Source organism: Sorex fumeus, unplaced genomic scaffold (assembly GCF_029834395.1).
Source record: "Sorex fumeus unplaced genomic scaffold, SorFum_2.1 ptg000051l, whole genome shotgun sequence".
In the NCBI taxonomy this organism is placed as follows: domain Eukaryota; kingdom Metazoa; phylum Chordata; class Mammalia; order Eulipotyphla; family Soricidae; genus Sorex; species Sorex fumeus.
In genome coordinates, this window is record NW_026606108.1 from 39,831,070 (window position 1) to 39,850,874 (window position 19,805).

The 19,805-nt window shown below is 51.7% G+C and overlaps 3 protein-coding genes across 3 annotated transcripts; 2 read left to right on the plus strand and 1 right to left on the minus strand.

The window, feature by feature from the left end:
• The first annotated feature begins 30 nt into the window (after positions 1-30).
• Positions 31-2,206, plus strand: SLC35A4 (solute carrier family 35 member A4). The gene is made up of 3 exons (XM_056124331.1): positions 31-89; positions 986-1,084; positions 2,006-2,206. Exons 1-3 carry the CDS (start codon positions 75-77, stop codon positions 2,201-2,203), a joined length of 312 nt encoding a protein of 103 aa, XP_055980306.1. The 5' UTR covers positions 31-74; the 3' UTR covers positions 2,204-2,206.
• Positions 2,207-2,619: 413 nt separating this feature from the next.
• LOC130032762 (probable UDP-sugar transporter protein SLC35A4) lies at positions 2,620-4,512 on the plus strand. The gene has a single exon (XM_056124330.1). The coding sequence runs from the start codon at positions 2,623-2,625 to the stop codon at positions 3,595-3,597; it is 975 nt and encodes a 324-aa protein (XP_055980305.1). The 5' UTR covers positions 2,620-2,622; the 3' UTR covers positions 3,598-4,512.
• A 1,842-nt stretch (positions 4,513-6,354) lies between these two features.
• Positions 6,355-18,424, minus strand: LOC130033082 (uncharacterized). The gene is made up of 12 exons (XM_056124780.1): positions 18,338-18,424; positions 18,108-18,227; positions 17,518-17,589; positions 16,993-17,075; positions 16,302-16,388; positions 13,937-14,070; positions 12,118-12,335; positions 8,462-8,513; positions 8,302-8,363; positions 7,720-7,881; positions 6,733-6,891; positions 6,355-6,663 (listed from the first exon to the last, which is right to left on the minus strand). Exons 1-12 carry the CDS (start codon positions 18,422-18,424, stop codon positions 6,355-6,357), a joined length of 1,545 nt encoding a protein of 514 aa, XP_055980755.1.
• Positions 18,425-19,805: the final 1,381 nt, after the last annotated feature.

Genomic DNA, 19,805 nt, shown 5'->3' on the forward strand with positions numbered 1-19,805 from the left:
CTCAGTAAAAATGGCCGCGGCACTTAGCACCGAGGAGGCGGGGTTGCGCATGCGCAGCAACTTCGGCAGGGAAGATGGCGGATGACAAGGTGAGTGTGCCTGTGGGGGAGGGGACTTGTCGCCAGGGTGGTCTTCTTCGCTCCTTTTTAGTTCTGGGCAGAGGCGACACTAGAGCCGCTCAGGGCTGGAGATGCCCCCTTGGTTCCTCTGGAAGCGAGCTTATACACCAGGCGACTGCCTCATGAAGGAGTGCAGTGGCCGATCACTTAGGTGAGTGAGGCAAGCGGTGCCGGGGCTCCCTCGGATGAGCCCTCCTGGGACCGTCACAGCCCCTCGTTACCCTCGCACACACTCTTGTCCACTTTTCTCTTACGCCAGTCGCTGAACCCTGGCATTTCCCCCAGGGACGTTCACACCCCAACTCAAGCCCTTACTTGCTCATCCACCAAATAGCATGCTTGATGAGACCGAAGTCTCAGACCATGTACGCCCGCAGCCGTTCCCGGAAAGACCTTGGGGCTTGGGTGGGGGATGTGCGTAGAGGGCCATGGCCAGGCAGAAATTAGAATTATTCCCAAAGTGCCCGACGAAGGTCTTCAGGTCGTTGCTCACCATTGGTGTGAAGTTCAGCACCAACACGTGCACATTTGCAGAGAATTGACCAGACCCCCTGTTATGCCTTGGGACCCCATGGACAAGACTGGACACTGCTTCTCAGTGGTTTAGAGTGAACTCCTAAATGCTTTCTTTCCTCAGTGACCATCCCATAGCTGCCTTTCTGCCTCCTCTCATCTGCTATCTAGATAAAATTCCTGGCATTTACTATTGCAGATCCCACCTGTCTTGCTCTCTCTGACCCTTCTGTGAGTTCTGCCCACCTCAATGCCTTCCTTTACCACTGGGAAAATATTTTTCTGCCTCTGATAAATTTGAGCAAGAGTGAAGCTGAGTCAGTCTGCTAGAGCCAGTCTCTCCCTTGTCCTAGGATTCCCTGCCCAAGCTTAAGGATCTGGCGTTCCTCAAGAACCAGCTGGAGCACCTGCAGCGGCGCGTGGAAGACGAAGTCAGCAGTGGTGTGGGCCAGGTAAGGCTTACCCTAGCTGCTGCCCCCGTCGGGGTTATCTGGACAGTGTGCAAATGTGGGTGGCAGATGACTTCAATGAATGGTTACTAAGGGACCTGTTCTATGTGACCCCCAAAGAAAAGCTTTCTTGGGGCTGGAGCAATAGCACAGCGGGCAGGGCATTTGCCTTGCACGTGGCCAACCCGGGTTCAATTCCCAGCATCCCATATGGTCCCCCAAGCACCACCAGGAGTGATTCCTGAATGCGGAGCAAGGAGTAACCCCTGAGCATCGGCTGGGTGTGACCCAAAAAGCAAAAAAAAGAAAGCTTTCTTGAGGGGCCATAGGTAGGACTCTTTCCTTGCATACAGCCACCCAGATTCAATCCTCGATATTCCATTATGGTCCCAGGAGCTCCAACAAGAGTGATCCCTGAGTGCAGAGTCAGAAGTAACTCCTGAAAACAGCTGCGTGTGCCCCCCCCCCCCCAAAAAAAAAACAAGAGACAGACAGACAGGAAAGAGAGAGAGACTTCTCTAAGAAAATGACACCTGAACTGGAGCCTTAAATAGAGCAGTGTGCGCAAAGCCCAGTGGTGGGAAGTAGCAGGATGAAGGCGGGGATGGGGGGTGTAAAAGCAGTTCAGTGTGGTAGTGTGGCTTTATTCTTGCTAAAACTGAGGGAGAAGTGGTGAGAGAACAGTTTCCTCAGGGACACCTCTCTGGCTTTGTGGCAATAGGGTTCTGATCCCAAGGTTCTAAGATTGTGTGGTCAGGACTCCGAAGTTCTTTTTCCGCCTCAGACCATGAGGACTTTGCATGTCGCCTCTAGGGCTTCAGAGTGAGCAGAAGCAGGTGGGGGGTGTCTGGGGCCTCACCTGAGTAGTTCTGAGGACAGAAGGGGAGATCCTCACTGAGTGTCGCCCTACATTTTCTTCCACAGGATGGCTCGCTCTTGGCCTCCCCGTTCCTCAAGGGCTTCCTGGCCGGCTATGTGGTGGCCAAACTGAGGGCCTCAGCCGTATTGGGTTTTGCCGTGGGCACCTGCACTGGCATCTACGCAGCTCAGGCATATGCTGTGCCCAATGTGGAGAAGACGTTGAGGGACTATCTGCGGTCACTGCGCAAGGGGCCTGACTAGTCTGGATGTCATGGGGGCGGCAGGATGAGTAGCTGGGGCCTGCTGGAGGAGGCCTTCCGACCACAGACGCCATATTTGGCTTCCCTGGCTGTTACCCCACTTGCTCTCTCCAACTTCCCTGCCACCTTCATCCTGTCTCCTGTAGAGGATGGAAAGTGGCTAGTCAGCCAGCACCCAGGACTCCTTCCTTCCCTAGTCTTTGGGAGTCACCCTGGGACTGTGGCTTCTAAGGCCACCAGTCCCCTCAGGTCTCGACTGCAGTGTCTGCAGCTCATGTTGACACTCGGTATTCTCTCTGGCGATGTACCACGGCTCCTTCCTCCTGGAAGCTGGATCCATAACTTGATTTTCCCCAAGCGTATTATGATTTCCACTGCCCCCCTGCTAGCTACACGGGCCACCCAGAGTCTGGTGTGGGCATGAGTGTAGAGGACGGGGGTATGCGAGGCCTGGGCCGTCCCAGGCAGGCCCGCTGGATGCTGATGCTACTCCTGTCCACTACCATGTATGGTGCCCATGCCCCATTGCTGGCCCTGTGCCATGTGGAAGGCCGTGTGCCCTTCCGGCCCTCCTCAGCTGTGCTGCTGACGGAGCTGACCAAGCTGCTCCTGTGCGCCTTCTCCCTCCTGATGGGCTGGCAGGCATGGCCCCGGGGGGGCCCACCTTGGCGCCAGGCTGCCCCCTTTGCTCTGTCAGCCCTGCTCTATGGCGCAAACAACAACCTGGTGATCTACCTGCAGCGGTACATGGACCCCAGCACCTACCAGGTGCTGAGCAATCTCAAGATTGGAAGCACAGCCTTGTTCTACTGTCTCTGCCTCCGGCACCGCCTCTCTGCACGCCAGGGCTTAGCCCTGCTGCTACTTATGGCAGCGGGGGCCTGCTATGCAGCTGGGGGCCTCCAGGACCCTAGCAGCACCCCGGCTGGGTCCCCCGCGGCAGCAGCTGCCAACCCTATGCTCCTGCACATCACTCCACTGGGACTGCTGCTTCTCGTCCTGTACTGCCTCGTTTCCGGCTTGTCCTCTGTGTACACAGAACTGCTCATGAAGCGCCAGCGGCTGCCCTTGGCCCTTCAGAACCTCTTCCTCTACTCTTTCGGCGTGCTTCTGAACCTCGGCCTGCACGCAGGCAGTGGCCCGGGCCCAGGCCTCCTGGAGGGTTTCTCAGGCTGGGCAGCACTCGTGGTGCTGAGCCAGGCCCTCAACGGACTGCTCATGTCGGCTGTCATGAAGCACGGCAGTAGCATCACACGCCTCTTCGTTGTGTCCTGCTCACTCGTGGTCAACGCTGTGCTCTCAGCAGTCCTGCTGCGGCTGCAGCTCACGGCAGCCTTCTTCCTGGCCACGCTGCTCATTGGCCTAGCCGTGCGCCTGTACTATGGCAGCCACTAGCCCCTGACCACTTCCCCCTGACTCCTTACCCTGTCCATTGGGCCCCTCTCCTCTCAGCAGCCCTGTAACAAGTGCCTTGTGAGAAAAGCTGGGGGTATGAGAGCAGTCAAGTTAGTCTTGGGAGGCGGGCGCCTCTGGGAGCCTTGAGTTACTTTGGCCAAGGAAATGACCCCTACCACACACACATACACACACATGCAAATGACCCCTAACACACACACACATGCACGCGCACATGCCTACACACGCACACATTCTTCAGACCCAGGAATTGCGGAAGCACGAATACCTGAGAAGTCACCGTGGCCTCAATAGAGGAGGCTCCCAGCACATCCTGCGGAGATGGAGTTGGGAGTGGACAGCAACTGGCTCTCCTGGCTGCCTCTGGTTCTGTGGTCATCCTGGCGGCCCCTGCACCTGGGTGCTGGTTGCTCCAGCCGAGCTGTGGTGCGTGCCACCCCTAAGGGATCCTCACCCCCACTATGCTGCAGGGAAGCCCAGTTGCCACAGATTATATGCCTATCTCCCATGCCCCCTCTGCCAAGCTCCCCCACTTCCGTGAACACCTGGAGACTGTGCCCCTATCACCTCCACAGTGCTGCTCCACTCCCAGCCTTCTGGAACCCCTGGGAGGGCTGGGGCTTGACTCATCTCAGGGATTGTTGCCCCTGGGCTCTGACTTAAGCCTATACCCCTGACCTCTCTGCTTACCCCCAGGTCCCACTGCCCCTCTGCGACTCCTCGGAGGTTCCATCCTTCCCACTCTGGGACCTGGCCCTGCCCAACAGCGTCCCAGCTCCCAACAGCCCCATGAAACTCCGTACAAGTGACCTGGGAGCAGGTGCAGAGAATTGTGTATATCTCAATCAGTGTCTCTAATGGGAGAGCAATAAGGTCTTAATAAAGTGTTCCTATGTCACCTGTGGTAGTCCTGTCTCTCTGTTGCATAACTTTCAGCATAATTTTACTCCTCTCACCCAAGTATTTTAATCCTTGGGTCACATAAACTAGTTGGAAAGACTTCTACTGGTATTACCAACATCATTTCTTTTTTTGTTATTTTGTTTTGGGGCCTGGGCTGGAGCGATAGCACAGCGGTAGGGCGTTTGCCTTACAAGCGGCCAACATGGCCGACCCGAGTTCAATTCCTCCACCCCTCTCGGAGAGCCCGGCAAGCTACCGAGAGTATTCGATATGCCAGACACAGTAACAACAAAGTCTCCAATGGAGACATTACTGGGCCCGCTCGAGCAAATCGACGATCAACGGGAGGGCCTTTACCTTTACCTTTACCTTTACCTTGTTTTGAGGCCACACCCAGCAGTGCTCAAAGGTTATTTCTGGCTCTGCACTCAGTAATTACTCCAGGTGGTGCTCAGGGGACAATACGGGATGCTGGTGATCGAACCCAGGTTGGCTACATGCAAGACAAACACCTAACCCACTATACTATTGCTCCAGCCCCAACATTCTTTCGAAGGTTTCAAGGAGCCCAGACCATTGTCTGCCGCAGAACTTTTGAAACTTAATGAAGCACAAAACTTTTGGATCCTGGGGAATTTGGAGAAAGACTTGGGCGTAAACATGCTGAGCCCCGCTAGGCAATCTATAGACTTGGCCTGGACACTGTGTGGTTCCTCCCATTGGGCCAATTTCCTCAGCTTCCGTCACTGACATCCTACTGGCATCTTCGGCCTAGCTTTCTGGTAGAATATCTGCTAAGTCTATCTTCAAAAAGAGGGCCCAGAGTGATTGCACACAGCCGACCTAGATCGAATCCCCGAGCACCACCAGAAATGATTTCTGCATATAGAGCCAGAAGTAACCCCTGAGCATTGTTGAGTATGGACGCCTGCCCACTCCCCCCCCACCACCACCACAACCACACACACACACATACACACAGGCAAAGTCCTAGAGGTCTGAAAGATTGTTCAGGAATCCTGGGCTTATGCCTTCCATGTGCAAGACCCCAAATGACTTGAAGCAGATTCTAGGGATTAGAACTGAGAACCTTGGGCAAGGAGGCATGTTGGTACTTGTGATCAAAACCAAGGCTTCTTTTATTTTGGGGGGAAAAGGCCTTCCCAACAGGGCTGCACCCAGGGTGTTTAGTTTCTATTTCCTGATGAGCTCCCTAGTGATTCTAATACCTGCTTATCTTGCAGACCACTAGACAGGGAATGAGGACCCTGCAGACTGACCTAGTGCTAGCAGAGGGGCCATTGGGAGTTCTGCCATTTTTTCTGGCTTTAGCTGCCTTGTCTCTGATGAGCATCACACAGTGCCCACTGCCACAGTCCCTCCTCTCTCCAGTGGGGATACACTGGGAGCTGCGGTTTGAAGCAGTCTTGTCACTGCAGAGGTTGCAGAGATGTATGAGGCTGCTGCCAGTGATAGGAAACTGAGCTGTGTTGCTAGGTAATAGGATTTGGGGGACCATTGTTGTCTATGCAGACTGTTGTCAACCAAAACATCATTGTGCAGCATGTAGCTGTAGCGTGCAGGGTGCTGGGAAAGGCTAAATGAAATATGCCTATTAGGTGCTTAGCAGAGGCTCAACATTGAAGTGATCTGGTTGAAAGGTGTTACTTTTGTTTGGGGGACCACACTAAGTGAGGTTCAAGGCCTAGCCCCAGGATTTGTGCTTGGGGTTCACTCCTAACAGTGCTGGGGGCCATGTGATGCCAAGGATCAAATCAGGGGCCGCTGTGCTCCAACCTGTAAGTGCTTGCCCCAGCCCAGAGGTGTTACTCATTAACTGTCATTAAGCTTAGCTTGGTCACCATGTCCCAACGGCCTCTCCTGGAACTCTGAAGAATGAGGAAAACGGAAACTTTCTCCAAAGGTTTCCTGATTCTCAGAGCTCTCCCCAGGCTGAGAGCCAGACATGGCTCCCGGCAGATTCGTCTGCACCCCATGAAGCTGCAGGTTCTGGGCTTGGAGCTCCTGGTTCTGGGTGGCTAGGTTGATGGCGTCTTGCAGGACGCCGGCCAGCAGGCTGCAGTGACGGTGCTCCCGGTCCGCGACCTGATCTGCCCACAGTTCTCGCCAGGCTTGGAACACCTGTGCCCACGGAGAGGCGCTGTCAGCAGCCCACCCTGACCAGCACAGGGCCTGACCCCGCCCACTCACCTGCAGCACGTGACGGGTCTGAGCGCGGGCAGCGCACACATGCAGTTCATAGAGGGCAGCCAGGTCCTGCTCGGCAGTGTCCCGCTCCACCCGAACTGCCTCCAGCTGAAGTCTCAACACCATCTGCTCCCGGTGCCATCCCTGCCTTGCCTTGGAGACCTTCAGGGGAAAGACACAGACCCTCCATGGACGCCACCTCAGTACCAGGCTTTAGAAATTTTGTGTGTGTTTGTTCAGGGGAATCACACCCAGCAGTACTCAGGATCCGGTCCCAGTGGTGCTGGGGGACAGGGCTTAAATAAGATTTGTTTCATATGCACAGCATTGTAAGCCCCAACCCAGAATTTCATGTGTATTTTTCAGTTTTATCCCACAGCAGCAGTACAGGGCAGCTGCCATTTTACAAATGTGGAATCAGCAGGTCAGAGCAGTGCCTAACTGGCTGCAGTTCACGTGGCTGAGGAGAAATGGAACTGGGACGTGGCTTTCCAAGGTTCTCCCTCAACCTCAGGCTGAAGCCCAAGTCCAGAGGCGTGGTGCATTCTGGGCTCCTTAGCTTTGCCTTTGACCCAGAAGCTGCCAGACTAGCCAACAATTCACAACCCCTCTGGCACTGGCTCGTACCGTACTGTTCTCTCAGCACATGTGACAGTTCCTGCCCCTGCCCAGGCGCAACAATTTTTCTTTCATTTTTCCTGACAAATTCTCTTCAGCAAGTATGTCTGTGTGTCTAGCACAGGCTGCCTTTGCAGTGCCCAGGGTTTAATGAATTCCTCAGACTGATTCATTTGTCCCATAAGCCTCTGCTTAAGGGCTACTTCCAGCCTGGGTCAGATTCCCACAAACCCCTCGTCATCACATTTGTCACTGAGAATTCCCTCCTGTATTCCCACAAGGCTGTGAGAAAAGAGTGGTCCAGTTGTTGGTGATTGGCAGCCCTCAGGACAGCCTGGCCCATTAGCAGGAACCCCAGAAGAACCCCCTCACATCCTCTCCAGCCACCAGACTTTCAACCTGATCATCTGCCACCTCCTCCTCCTCCTCCTGTTCCAAATGCTTCAGTTCTTCTTGAATCAAAACTTGGTGCTGTTCTCGCAGCCTCTGCCTCCGGACCTGAGCCAGGAAAAACTGCAGAGGCACATCTGGGACCTGTTGGTGGTGTGAGGGTATGGGAGGCCCACACAGAAGCCCATGAGTGCACACAGCTTTAGTTCACAGAACCCCCCTGACCAGGGCTGCTCCCCAAACCATCTAGGACCTCACAGGCTTGGAAGAGCCTGTGGCCCAGACAGAAATTTGGAGGCCATGGAGCAGTGGGGGTAGAGAAGTGTTGGCTCTGTCCATAGGTTCCATGGAGACCCAGCAGACCCTAATCCATCCCCTAGGTCAGCAGCCCTTTCTCATGCCATTCCCCCAGGGAGTCATTAACCCTTCTGGTCCTTTATTTGGTCTATAGATGTCCCTGGTGTTAGTTCAGGGAAGGCAGGAGACAGAGAAGAGAAGATTTGCAATTGGGCTATTTTTCACTCCACCAGTTGCACCCAGCTGTTCTGGGTAACAAGGTGTCACCTCTTCCTCGGAGTCACTGGGGAGATGCTTTTGATGGAGCCCATGTCCCAGAGATGCTCTACCTACATGGGGAGAAAATGCAGTTAAACACATCGAAGGTGCACAAGCTGCTGCCCCCCCTCTCCCCCCCCCCAGTTCTGCTCCCAAGCCCTCAACCCACCTTGGAGCTGCCCTTGGAGGCCTGGGCTGTGACTTGTTGCCACACCTGTCACCTGTTGAGAAGATGAGAGCCAGCAGTCCACACCCTCTCGCCTGCGACATCCTGGGTTAAGAGCTGGGCTTTGAGCAGAGATATCCCTTAGCACTAGAACATTTGCCTGGCATATATGAGGCAGCATTCCCGGTACCACAGACACAGATTTTTAATGTTGCATCCTGGGACACACAAGACAATTTTTTGTTGGGTTTTGTTTATTTGGGTTTTGGGTTTTTTTGCCGCACCCAGTGATACTCAGGGATCACTGCTGACACTGCACTCAGGAGTTATGTCTGGCAGTACTCAGGGGACTTTCTGGGATGCTGGGGATCAAACTGAATCAGCCACATGCAAGACAAGTGCCCTATGCACTGTACTATCTTCGAGCCCCATGGTTTTCTTTTTCATTTTTTTATAGGGGTCACATCCAGCAGTGCTTGACCCCAGGCCCCTCCTGGCAGTGGAGATAGGAGTGACGTGGGTATGTAGTGCTGGGAATCGAACTTGGTGCCATACATATGGGAAGCATATGCCCTGCCACCTCTGGGTCCTCCCCCTCCCATGAGACACATTTTAAAAAGAAATGATACTGTGATCGTGCTTGGTTTGAAATCAGACCAGTCATTCTCAGTCTCTCATTTTCCTCTCTCTCTTTTTTTTTTTTCCTATTGAGAGAGGGTGGTTCGGACCACACTGGGTGATGCTCAGATCTCTACACACAGAAATTATTCCCGGGGTGCTCTGAGGACTAAATGGGGTGTCAGGGAGTGAATCCAGGAGGGCCACATATAAGGCAAGAGCCCTGCCCACTGGACTCAGGCCCTGATCCCTCTTTTACTTGGGCTTGCAGGTGACTATCTTTTAGGTCTCTATTCCCTCATTTGACTTTGTTTGAAATTAGAAAGAGGTTGGGATGATGGCTCGAAGGGCTGGAATGCTTTGCATGCAGAAGCCCCAGGTTCAAGCCTCAGTGCCACGTGGTCCCTTAAGTGCCCTGGATCTGATATCTCCCACCCAACCCCCACCACCCCAGGAGGGAAATAGCTGTGAAGTGTATAAAGAGAGATAAATCACACAACCATTCAGCAGTAGCAAGCACTGCTCAGTAAATGGAAGTGAGCAGACCTAATTCCTGAAGCCCAGGTTCCTAAAATCCAAGGTTAGGGTTTCTGGAAGTGCCATACCCAGTGGTGCTCAAAGACCATGCATTGCCTGTCACATGCAAGGCAAGAACTGTAACCCCTGAACTACCTTCCCCAGGCCTCTAAAAAAAAACAATTTTGGTGGGCTGGAGTGCTAGTACAGTGGGTAGGGCGTTTGCTTTGCATATGGTTGACCCAGGCTTGATTCCCAGCATCCCATATGATCCCCTGATCACCGCCAGGATAATTTCTAAGTGCAAAGCCAGGAGTAACCCCTGTGCATCACCGGGTGTGACCCAAAAAGAAAAAAAAAAACAACAAAATAAAAAACAATTTTTGGGGCTGGAGCAGTAGCACAGAGGGTAGGGCATTTGCCTTGCACGCGGCTGAACTGGGTTTGATTCCCAGCATCCCATATGGTCCCCTGAGCACCGCCATGGGTAATTCCTGAGTGCAGAGCCAGGAGTAACCCCTGTGCATCGCCAGGTGTGATACAAAAAGCAAGAATAAATAAATAAAAATCAATATTTTTATTCTTGTTTTTGTGAGTTGTTTTTTGTTGTTGGCTGGTTTGGGGTTTTGGTTTTGGGGCTACACTTGGTAATGCTAGGTCTCACTCCTCATTCTGTGCTCAGGGATCACTCCTAGTGGGGTCTAAGAAAACATGAGGTACTGGAGACCATATGTGCTGATCAAACCCAAGTCAGTTCGTGCAGATAAGCTCCTTATTCGCTGTTCTATCTCTGTCTCTCCAGCCCCAAAACCTAAGTTTAAAGAATTACAAGTTTTTAAAAAAAAGTAATGAAGGAGGGACAGACAGATGGAGGTGGGCACTCGGGGGGCCAAGGGCTTTTCCTTAATGGAACACAAAGTGGGTCTGACCTGGGCACCACAGCATAGGGGTGGGGCAGAGCACAGCCTCCCTTAGGTGAAAACACCCCAGAAAATAAGACAACTCTGACAACCGAGCGCCCACCTCTGTCTGTCCGTCCCTCCTTCGCTGCTGCTAATGACAATATGACTTATTCTACTATCCAAAGACTATTTTTATGTAATTAATGTATGCTTTCTTGTTTATAAATGCCTGATTTAAAAAGAAAAAAAAAAAGTAATGAAGAACCAGAAGCTGAACTTGAATTCCAGCCTCTACCTGACAAATCGTGAAAAACAGCGCCCTCTTCTGCACAAAAGGGGCCCGTGCATCTTAACATAGGGAAAGCACCACATGGCATCTCAGGACTTGGGCTTGTTTGCACTCTTGCCACCTTGTATGATCCCAGTGACCCATGACTGTCATTCCTTCTCTGAACCTCAGTTTGTTCACTGGGAAGTGGGAGCAGTTCCTCCCCTGTTTAAATACTACTGTGTACAGAATCTAGTGAGACAAAACAAGGGAAAGGGGACCGGTGAGCTAGTACAGTGGTGGGTCAGGCGTTTCCCTTACATGCCACTGAACCGGGTTCAATCCCCAGCATCACATATGGTTCCCCAATCACTGCCAGGAGTGAACCCTGACCACAGAACAAGGAGTAAGCCTTGAGCACTGCTAGTTGTGGCCCAAAAAAAACAAACAAAAAAAAAGAGAGAGAGAGAGAGAGAGAGAGAAAAGGCACTATCAAAGAATGACAAACCCTTGACTTGTATTATGCTACCGATTACTAACTGGGTGGGGGTGGGGGTATTAGGGGCCAAATAATTGATGGGCCAGAAGTAACATAGGAACAGTTGTGGAGGGTTGTGGGCTCTTGGTAGGGGTGCGGTGTGGTAATTTGGTACATCAATACTGTATACACTGGCATTAACATAATCCAAACTAACAAATTAGAAATGAAATAATAAAACATTTCTGTGATTTTTCCCTTCTAGACAAAATCAAAACATCTGAAACTTAGGAAGTCCTGTGTGTACTGGCCCATGCTTCCCTCTGCATTCCTCTCCTAACTCTCTTCTGCAAACTCTTCTCCAGCAAACGGAGCTGTTTGCACGTCCCCAATGGGACCAGGGCCTCACATACTGCTGTGATGTTGCCTTGAATTTCCTCTCCACTCATGTCTACTGGCCACCTCCTTCAAGAGCTAACTCCCTTCCCTCTCGCCAACACTCTGGTGCCCCAGAACCGTGTGTCCGATAAGCCCACCAGAGAACTGATCACGCCATTGTTTCCAGCAGATGATACCTCCTCCAGGCCCAGGATTTCCCTGGGTTTGTGCAGCGCTGTGCCCAATACACAGTGAGTAGACAATAGTGTGTGGAAATCAGTGGATGAAGGAAGGAAAGAAGAGCCCCTCCTTTGCCAGTAGTGGGGCTCCTAAGCAGTGGAATGAGACATACCGGTGGTTCTAGGGACCCCATTGCCTCAGTTTCGAGGCCTTTGAGTATCCAGTTTCCTACCCGCTGGCTCCAGGCTTTTGCGACCTAGGGAGAGAGGGCTCAGGTCGGGCTCTGGGCCTTGCTGGCCCAGGCGCCTCCAGGCCTCACCTTATTTACCCGTAGCTCCTGCAGGGCCCTGGCCAGCTGGCTGAGTCTACCATGGGTTAGGGTGTCCCCCAAGAGGCCTGAACGCAGGTTCTTCAAGCCCAGCCGCCGGGCCCGGGCCTCTTGCACTGCATTCCACAGGGTGGGGTGCACCAGTTTCACCTGTGTCCGCCTCCGCAGTGCCCCGCACAGAGCAGCCTGGAGCAAGCTCAGGGAGCTGCCTGGTGAGAGAAACTCAGTGATCACTTCTGCCCCTGCACTCCAGAGCACATAATATAATATAGTTTTGGAGCAATATATTTTCATAAATGTTTTCCTTGGATTAATATATTTTTTAAAGTTTTTCATTAAAATTATTTTTAATTTGGGCTGCAGAGAGGGTACAACAGGTAGGATTCTTATTTTACAATGGCCTACCTGGGTTTGATCCCCAGCACCCTATATAGTCCCCCTAGCCCTGCCATGAATGATCCCTGAGTGCAGAGTCAGGAGTAAGCCCTGAGCACTACTAGGTGTGGCCTAACTGAAAAAAAAAAAAAAAGCAGGGGGTGGTACAGAGGGATAGTACTGTGAGTTTGGCATTTGCCTTGCAAGCGACTGACCTAGGTTTGATTTCTGGCATCCCATATGGGTACCACCAGGAGTAATTCCTGAGTGGAAAGCTAGGAGTAACCCCTGAGCATCACCGATTCAAAAAAAAAATTTTTTATTTAAATGTGTACATGCAAAGCCTGGCAAGCTCCCTGTGGTGTATTCGATATGCCAAACACAGTAACAACAAAGTCTCACAATGGAGACGTTACTGGGCCCGCTCGAGAAAAATTGATGAACAACAGGAGGACAGTGGACAGTGGACAGTGTACACAGTATAAGAAATCCGTCCAGCTCACACAATCCTTAAATTATGGCTGTTCTTGTTCAATCTCTACCTTCCATTAAACAAGTTCCCTGGCAACTTGTCTTTTCACAGAGGCCTCATTTTGTTTCTTCTTCTTTTTTTTGGGGGGGTGGGGGTTTTATTTTGTTTTGTTTTGTTTGCTCAGGGAACCATGGAGTGGTGGGGATCAAATCCAGATACCCGGCTATACTATCACTAAAGCCTGATTTTTTAAAATTACTATTATTATTATTATTTGCTTTTTGGATCACACACTGCAATGCTCAGGAGTTATTGCTGGTTGTGCACTCAGGAATTACTTGTGGCAGTTCTCAGGGATCCATCTGGGTTGCCAAGGTTGGAACCCAGGGCAGCTGTGTGCAAGCCAAAGGCCCTACCCTCTGTGTTATTGCTGTGGCCCCTAAAGTCTGGTTTTTTTTCCTTTCTGATTCACACCCAGTGATGCACAGGCTCTGCACTCAAGAATTATTCCTGGTGGTGGTGCTTGGGGAACCATATAGGATGCTGGGGATTGAACCCGGGTCGGCCACATACAAGGCAAACGCCCTACCTGCTGAACTCTCACTCCAGAACCAAGCCTGATTTTTAATGAGTGAATTTTTTAAATTCAGAATGTTAATTTTATTTTATTATTCCCCCCCTTTTTTTTATTCACTATGAGATACAGTTACAATGCTTTAATGTTTGAGCTTTGGTCATACAATCATCAAACACCCATTCCTTCACCAGTGCACATTTTCCACCACCAAAATCCCCAGCCATGGAAGGTCTAAGATGGGTGAGAGGCTGCTTTTATTACTGACCTGCCTCCCCACCTTGGCACCTCTCAATTCTGGCCCTCTCTTGACGCTAGTGCTGCACTGCTCACGCCCCAGGCCAGATCCCAGAATGTCCCAGGAAACCCCATATCCTTCCCCAGGCCACCTTGAGGGTCCACACGAAGAAGAAGGCCACTGTAGTTGTTTCCTTCCAGGAGACAAGAGACAATCCACGGCAGGGAGCCCTCCTCCTTCTCATCAGCCACCTCGCCAGCCAGCACCTGCAGCAGAGGGCAGTCCCTGCCAGGGGAGGGAAAGGGCCGTGCCCACTGGTGGGTCGGGGGAGAAGGCTGGAGACACACAGATGGAAAGTTCTGACCAGTTCTGTTACTTCCTTCTGGGTTGTCTTCTCTAGCCCACAACTGGCAACCTAGTGTAAATCTGGATTTTAGTTTAGGTTTTGCAGCCAGGGGATTGGGCCACACCTGGCAGTGTTCAGGGATTAGTCCTGGCTCTGTGCCCAGGGACCACTCAAGGTGGTGCTCAGGAGACCATAGATGGTGTCAGGATCTAAACCAGGCTGGGGCATGCAAGTAAGTCCCACTGGACTAGCTCTCCATCCTCTAGTTTCATTTCTACTAAAGCATAGCTTGTGATTTTCCCAGGGGCAATCAGGCCATACCCAGTGGTGCTGTGGGGTGGCGGACTTGCAATGCATAGATTCAAACCCAGTGTCTCTTACATGCTCATCATCTTCTCTGCCATTTGAGTCACATCTCCGACCCTAATTTATTACTATTATTTTTTAATTACATGTATTCATATAATTAATGGGGCTGGAGCGTTGTGGAAGTTAGTATAACAGTAAGTCATTTGCCTTGCACACAGTGAACCTGGTTTCAGTTCCCCAGCTTATTTTCCAAATATTAAAAAAAAAAAAGTTGACAAAGCATATTGACATCAGCAGTTCTGAAGATTTGTTCCATTTGACAAAAATGACTCTTGCCTTGCATACAGCTAATCCAGCAGGTTTGATTTCAGCACCGAATATGGTCTTGTGAACCCTGCCAGGAGTAAGCTCTGAGCATCAGCATCAGCCCAAACAACAACAAAAAGTCCACACTTCTGGATGGGGTACCACATTTCTGGAAGGAGCAGAGTGGATCTTGTTCTCAGTAATTTTGTTTTTCTGTTTTGACCATCTGGGGTTTCTCCAGAGGAAAGCTGGAAAGGGTTTCCCATCGTTTATCTTGGAACTCAGAATAGAGCAGTAATAAAGAGGATGTCATCCAAAATAATGCGAGGTGAAAAACAAAGAACAAAGAGACTAACCGCAGATACCTGTACAGACTGGGAGAAGTAAGAGAGTGAGATTTTGATGGAATGAGGGCTTTGAAAAGTTACCACATGTAATGGGAAGCCAAGAAAGCCCCAAATATATATGTCCACAGTTGTTTGCATGCTCAGAAAAGACTGAGGCATGAGAGGACCTTAAGATTTATTTGCCTGGAGGGATGGGTGTTTGATCATTGTGTGATTGTAACTCAAACATGAAAGCTTGTAACTACATCTCACAGTGAATCAATAAAATTTAAAAAAAAAGATTTATTTGCTGATTGGGCTAGAGTAATAGTACAGCGGGGAGGGCATTTGCCTTGTATGCAGCCAACTTAGGTTCAATTCCCGGCATCCCATATAGTCCCTCAAGCACCACCAGGAGTGATTCCTGAGTGCAGAGCCAGGAGTAGTAACCTCTGAGCATTGCTGGGTGTGACCCAAAAAGGAAAAAAAAAATGATTTATTTGCTGACCACACATCCAAGAAGCTTGGAAACTCCAAAGTACTCAAAGAGTGAACACCAAGTATGCTCCCCACAAAAAAAAAAAAGGCTTGAAGACACTGTATGAGAATGAGATTCACACTCCCTAGTCCACTCGAAACCATGCCTGGGGGCGCTCAGAGGGGTAATACAGTGAGACTTGCCTTGCACACAGCAGACCCAGGTCCAATCCTCAGCACCCCATATGTCCTTCAAGCCCACCAGGAGTGATCTCCTAGTGGGAGTCAGGAGTAAATCCTGAACACCACCAGGTGTGGACCCCACTTCCCAAAGAAAACCATGGCTGAATTTTATGCACACACACATATACACATGTATGTGCACATATATGTATGTGTGTATGTACATAGATATGATTTATTTAATAGTTCCACTAATTCCTGGTTGCCTCTTACCACCTCTTCAGGGAACAAACCTGCTTGGGTCTGGCGTGCCTGTACTGTAAGAGGGAGGGGCCTCTGCTTCCATTATTTCTGAACCCTCCCCTAGCAATCAGACTTACGGGGCTCCTGGGAGCTGCAGGATCCGCAAAGTCCCGTGCCACATGGCCTGAGTTCCGTGCCCCACGGGAGGGTCAGGCCCTGGATGGGACATGGTGAGGGAGAGCAGAGAGCAGCCCCTGTGGAGGAGAGGGGTGCTTGGGCCACGTGCCTAGGGGAGCTAGTGGCACACAGGCGTCCTCTCTCCTCACCTGCCATCACCCCCTGAGGCCTGCAGGTACAGCTCGGAAGCCACTCTTGGATCAGACACTTCTACTTCCCGGGCATCTTCCACCACCCTGGACGAGGGGAGGCTGAGATCAGTGACCCGGCACTGGGTTTCTGTCTAACTCCCCAGAACCTCTGCACGGGAAGCACAGAAGGACCTCTGGACCACAGGAAAACCATTACCAAGACTCTTCAGCTTGGTCTAGCCCTCTCTTCTTTGCCATCTTAGTTTCCCTGTTATCTGCCCAATGAGAGAAACAAAGGGGCTGCTTTGACTAGTGCCCCTCTTACAGGTTGAGAAGCTCAAGTTCCGCTCAGTGAGATATTCAGAACATGCAGTGTTGGGGTCGGAGTGATAGTACAGCTGGGAGAGCATTTGCTTTGAATGTGGTGGGCCCAGATTTAATCCCCAGCATCCCAAACACATAGCTAGGAATAATCCCTGTGCACTGATAAGTGTGCCCCCCTCCAAAAAAAAAAAAACATGCAGTGTAACATTGAGGGAGTTGAGGAGAAGGGGAAAGGGCTAGGGGTGTCCTGGGGGTAAACCCAGGTCTCATAACATTGACCCTAAATCCAGAGCTTCCCTCCCTCAAGTGTCAGGAAGGGAGAGAAAGGAGCCTTCCACTTGGGTATCAGTCTTAGCCCCCCACCCCCCGGGCCCAGGACACTCACACGCCCAGAGGAGTCATGTGCAGCACCGACACTTCCTCTGCCCCTGGGGAGAGCAGGTCCCGGGCCTTCCCGTGGCTGCTGAGCTGCATCACACACACACACACACACACACACACTGTTAACCACCACCTCTCCGTGCCTGCAGTTCACAGGAGCCTCCCTCCAAGGCCCTGGGTGCCAATAGAACACCCAAATCGAGCCATCTGGGGCCCAGAGAGAAAGTGAAGGGGTTGCCTTGCATACAGCTGATCCTGGGGGCACCACGTAGGGTCCCTGGAGCACCATCAGGAGTGACTGACTGAGCACAGAGTCAGGAGTAGCCCCCGAGCACTGCTGGGTGTGGCCCCAAAACCCAAACATCACCACCCCACCAAAGTAACTCTAGCCATTAGGGGCAAGAATAAAGGAGATATCCAGTGAGGAAAATCGCACAGGAGAGCGAAAAGATGGGGGATACTGGGCCCCCGACTGCCCGCGACCCTTTGGCTCTTTCCTCAGCACAACCTGACCAGCTGCCCATCTCACCTGCACCAGGCTCAGAGTGCTCAGCCCAGGAGCAGAGCCCCCGCCAGCCTCCTCAAACAGCATCTGCAGCAGCTGAGGGGAGAGAGGGTTTCAGCTAGGGGCTGCAAGAATGGATCTGCCTGTCCTGTTGGTCCCTGCCCGTGCATGTGCCATGGACATGGTGACTAGGACAGAGAAGAACTCATAGGAGCAGACTGGTGAACAGCTGTTTACAGGGGACCCTGCGATTTGCTTGCAGGTGAGGGCGGACTGGGGGATGGCTCAGGCTGGGATGGGGATGCAGGAAAGATGACAAGTTTCTAAGGCAACCCTCTGACATAGGGGCAAAACAAGGCTTTCACATTTCAAACCACTGTTGGCATCACCCAGCCCTATTTGGTTCCTTTCACCTGTCCTCTCCCTGACCGTGCCCCATTGGCCCTCTCCCACCTTCCCTGACCTCTCAGTCACTGCATAAACTGTCCCTGGAAGAATGTCCTGAGGACATTCTAGGATCCTCAAGGAGAGAGGGAAGGTTCTAGAAAGTGTCCTGGAGGAAGAAAAGCCCAAACCTCTGGAGACCTAGGTCTGGGGGCGCCTCTGGGACTCACCTGAGGTACTAGCCGAGGTGCCTCTCTTTCCCGACCCCGAAGCAGCAGGGCCACGCTGTACCCCCGACCCACAGAGCGCAGTGCAGGCTGAACTCGGGCCAGCAGCTCCTGCTCTGCCTCCTGCCAGGAGACTCATGTCATTGCAAGCCCCCAGGCATCCTAGGCTCCAAGAGCTCCCCCATTCCACCCCCCCCACCCCCGGCACAAACACATCACCCAGCACCCCTTACTTGAGCTGCAGTAGCATCCAGGACTCTGTCAAAGGTGAGGCGTTCCTGGGCATGGGGGAGAGGTTGGCATCTTTCCTGCTCCCACATGCCCCACCTGCTCCCTATCCTCCCCTCTACCTGAGTCTCCAGGGTCCCAGACTGAAGCAGGCAGATGCTCTGGGGCCCCTCTAGAAGGATTGTAGGGGGGTAGGTCTCCTCAGGGCCTGAGAAAGGGTGGCTTCATATCAGCTCTAATCGAGTGTTGCTCTTAGCCTTCATCTCAGTTTTCTAACCTGAAATGGTTGAACCATCGCCCTTACCCAAGAAACCCCTCAGCCTGCGCTGACTGAGAGGGAATGGGGCTGGGGGAGGGATCCTACCTGGCCCTTGGCCTTGCTCTACTTCCAGCACCACCATCAGCATGGCTGCTGCATGGTCAGTGAGCGCTGAGCGGAGACCCCAGGCCACCAGCCGCACCCTCTCCCTGCTTCCCTGTCTCTCAGGTTCCCCTCAATAATTCAACAGCTGATCAAAATACATACTCGCTCAGCAAAGGTGCTGACTGAGGACAATGTGTGCCACTCTTTTCTTTCCTCTTAGAGAATGGCATAGGTAATGGCAGGGACAATAGAATGATGCATGCAGCAGCAGCAGTTAGGAACTTATGGCCAGACCTGTTCTGTTCCTCCCATTCCCCGTGTGTGTGTGTGTGTGTGTGTGTATGTCAGAGAGAGAGAGAGAGAAAGAGAGAGAGAGAGAGAATGTGTCCGTCCAGGAAGCAAATTCAGGGCTTCACTCATGCGAGACATTTGCTTTCCCACTGAGCACACCACAGCCTCACTGTGGATTCTTTGATGTTTTTCCCTTTTGGTTGGTGGGAAGCACTCCCGAGCAGTTCTTAAGGGAGCCTGAAGCCACTCTGAGTGATACTCAGTCAATACTCAGCTAATGGAGCCAACATTTCTGTGTTAGGGCCTGAGGATGTGATGCTGCTCTGGCCTGCAGTACTGGGGTACCCAGAAACCCAGTAGTGACCAGAGGCCTACAGGACTACAGCCCAGAATGCTTAGAGGTCGTGTGGTACTAGGAATTGACAGTACAGGGTATCAGGCATGTGCACCCCAATCCCTGCACTGTCTTCTGCATCCTCCAGTGGATTTTTTTTCTTTGGGCGGGGGGCACACCTGGCAGTGCTCAGGAGGCTTCCTCCTGGCTCTGTACTCAGGGACCACTCTTAATGATACTCTGGGGACCATATGTGGTGCTGGTGATCAAATCCAGGTCTGTCACTGCAAGGCAAATGCCTTACCCACTGTACTATTTTTCCAGCCCACAATACGTGTTTTTCTTTCTTTTTTTTTTTTGTAACTGATTTCTTTCTCTTAGCATACTGTTTTCAAGATTTATCCATGTTTAATACTTCATTCCATTTTTAAAAAGATTTTAATTATTTTTGTTTGTTGTTTTAAAGCCAAACCCAGCAGTGCTC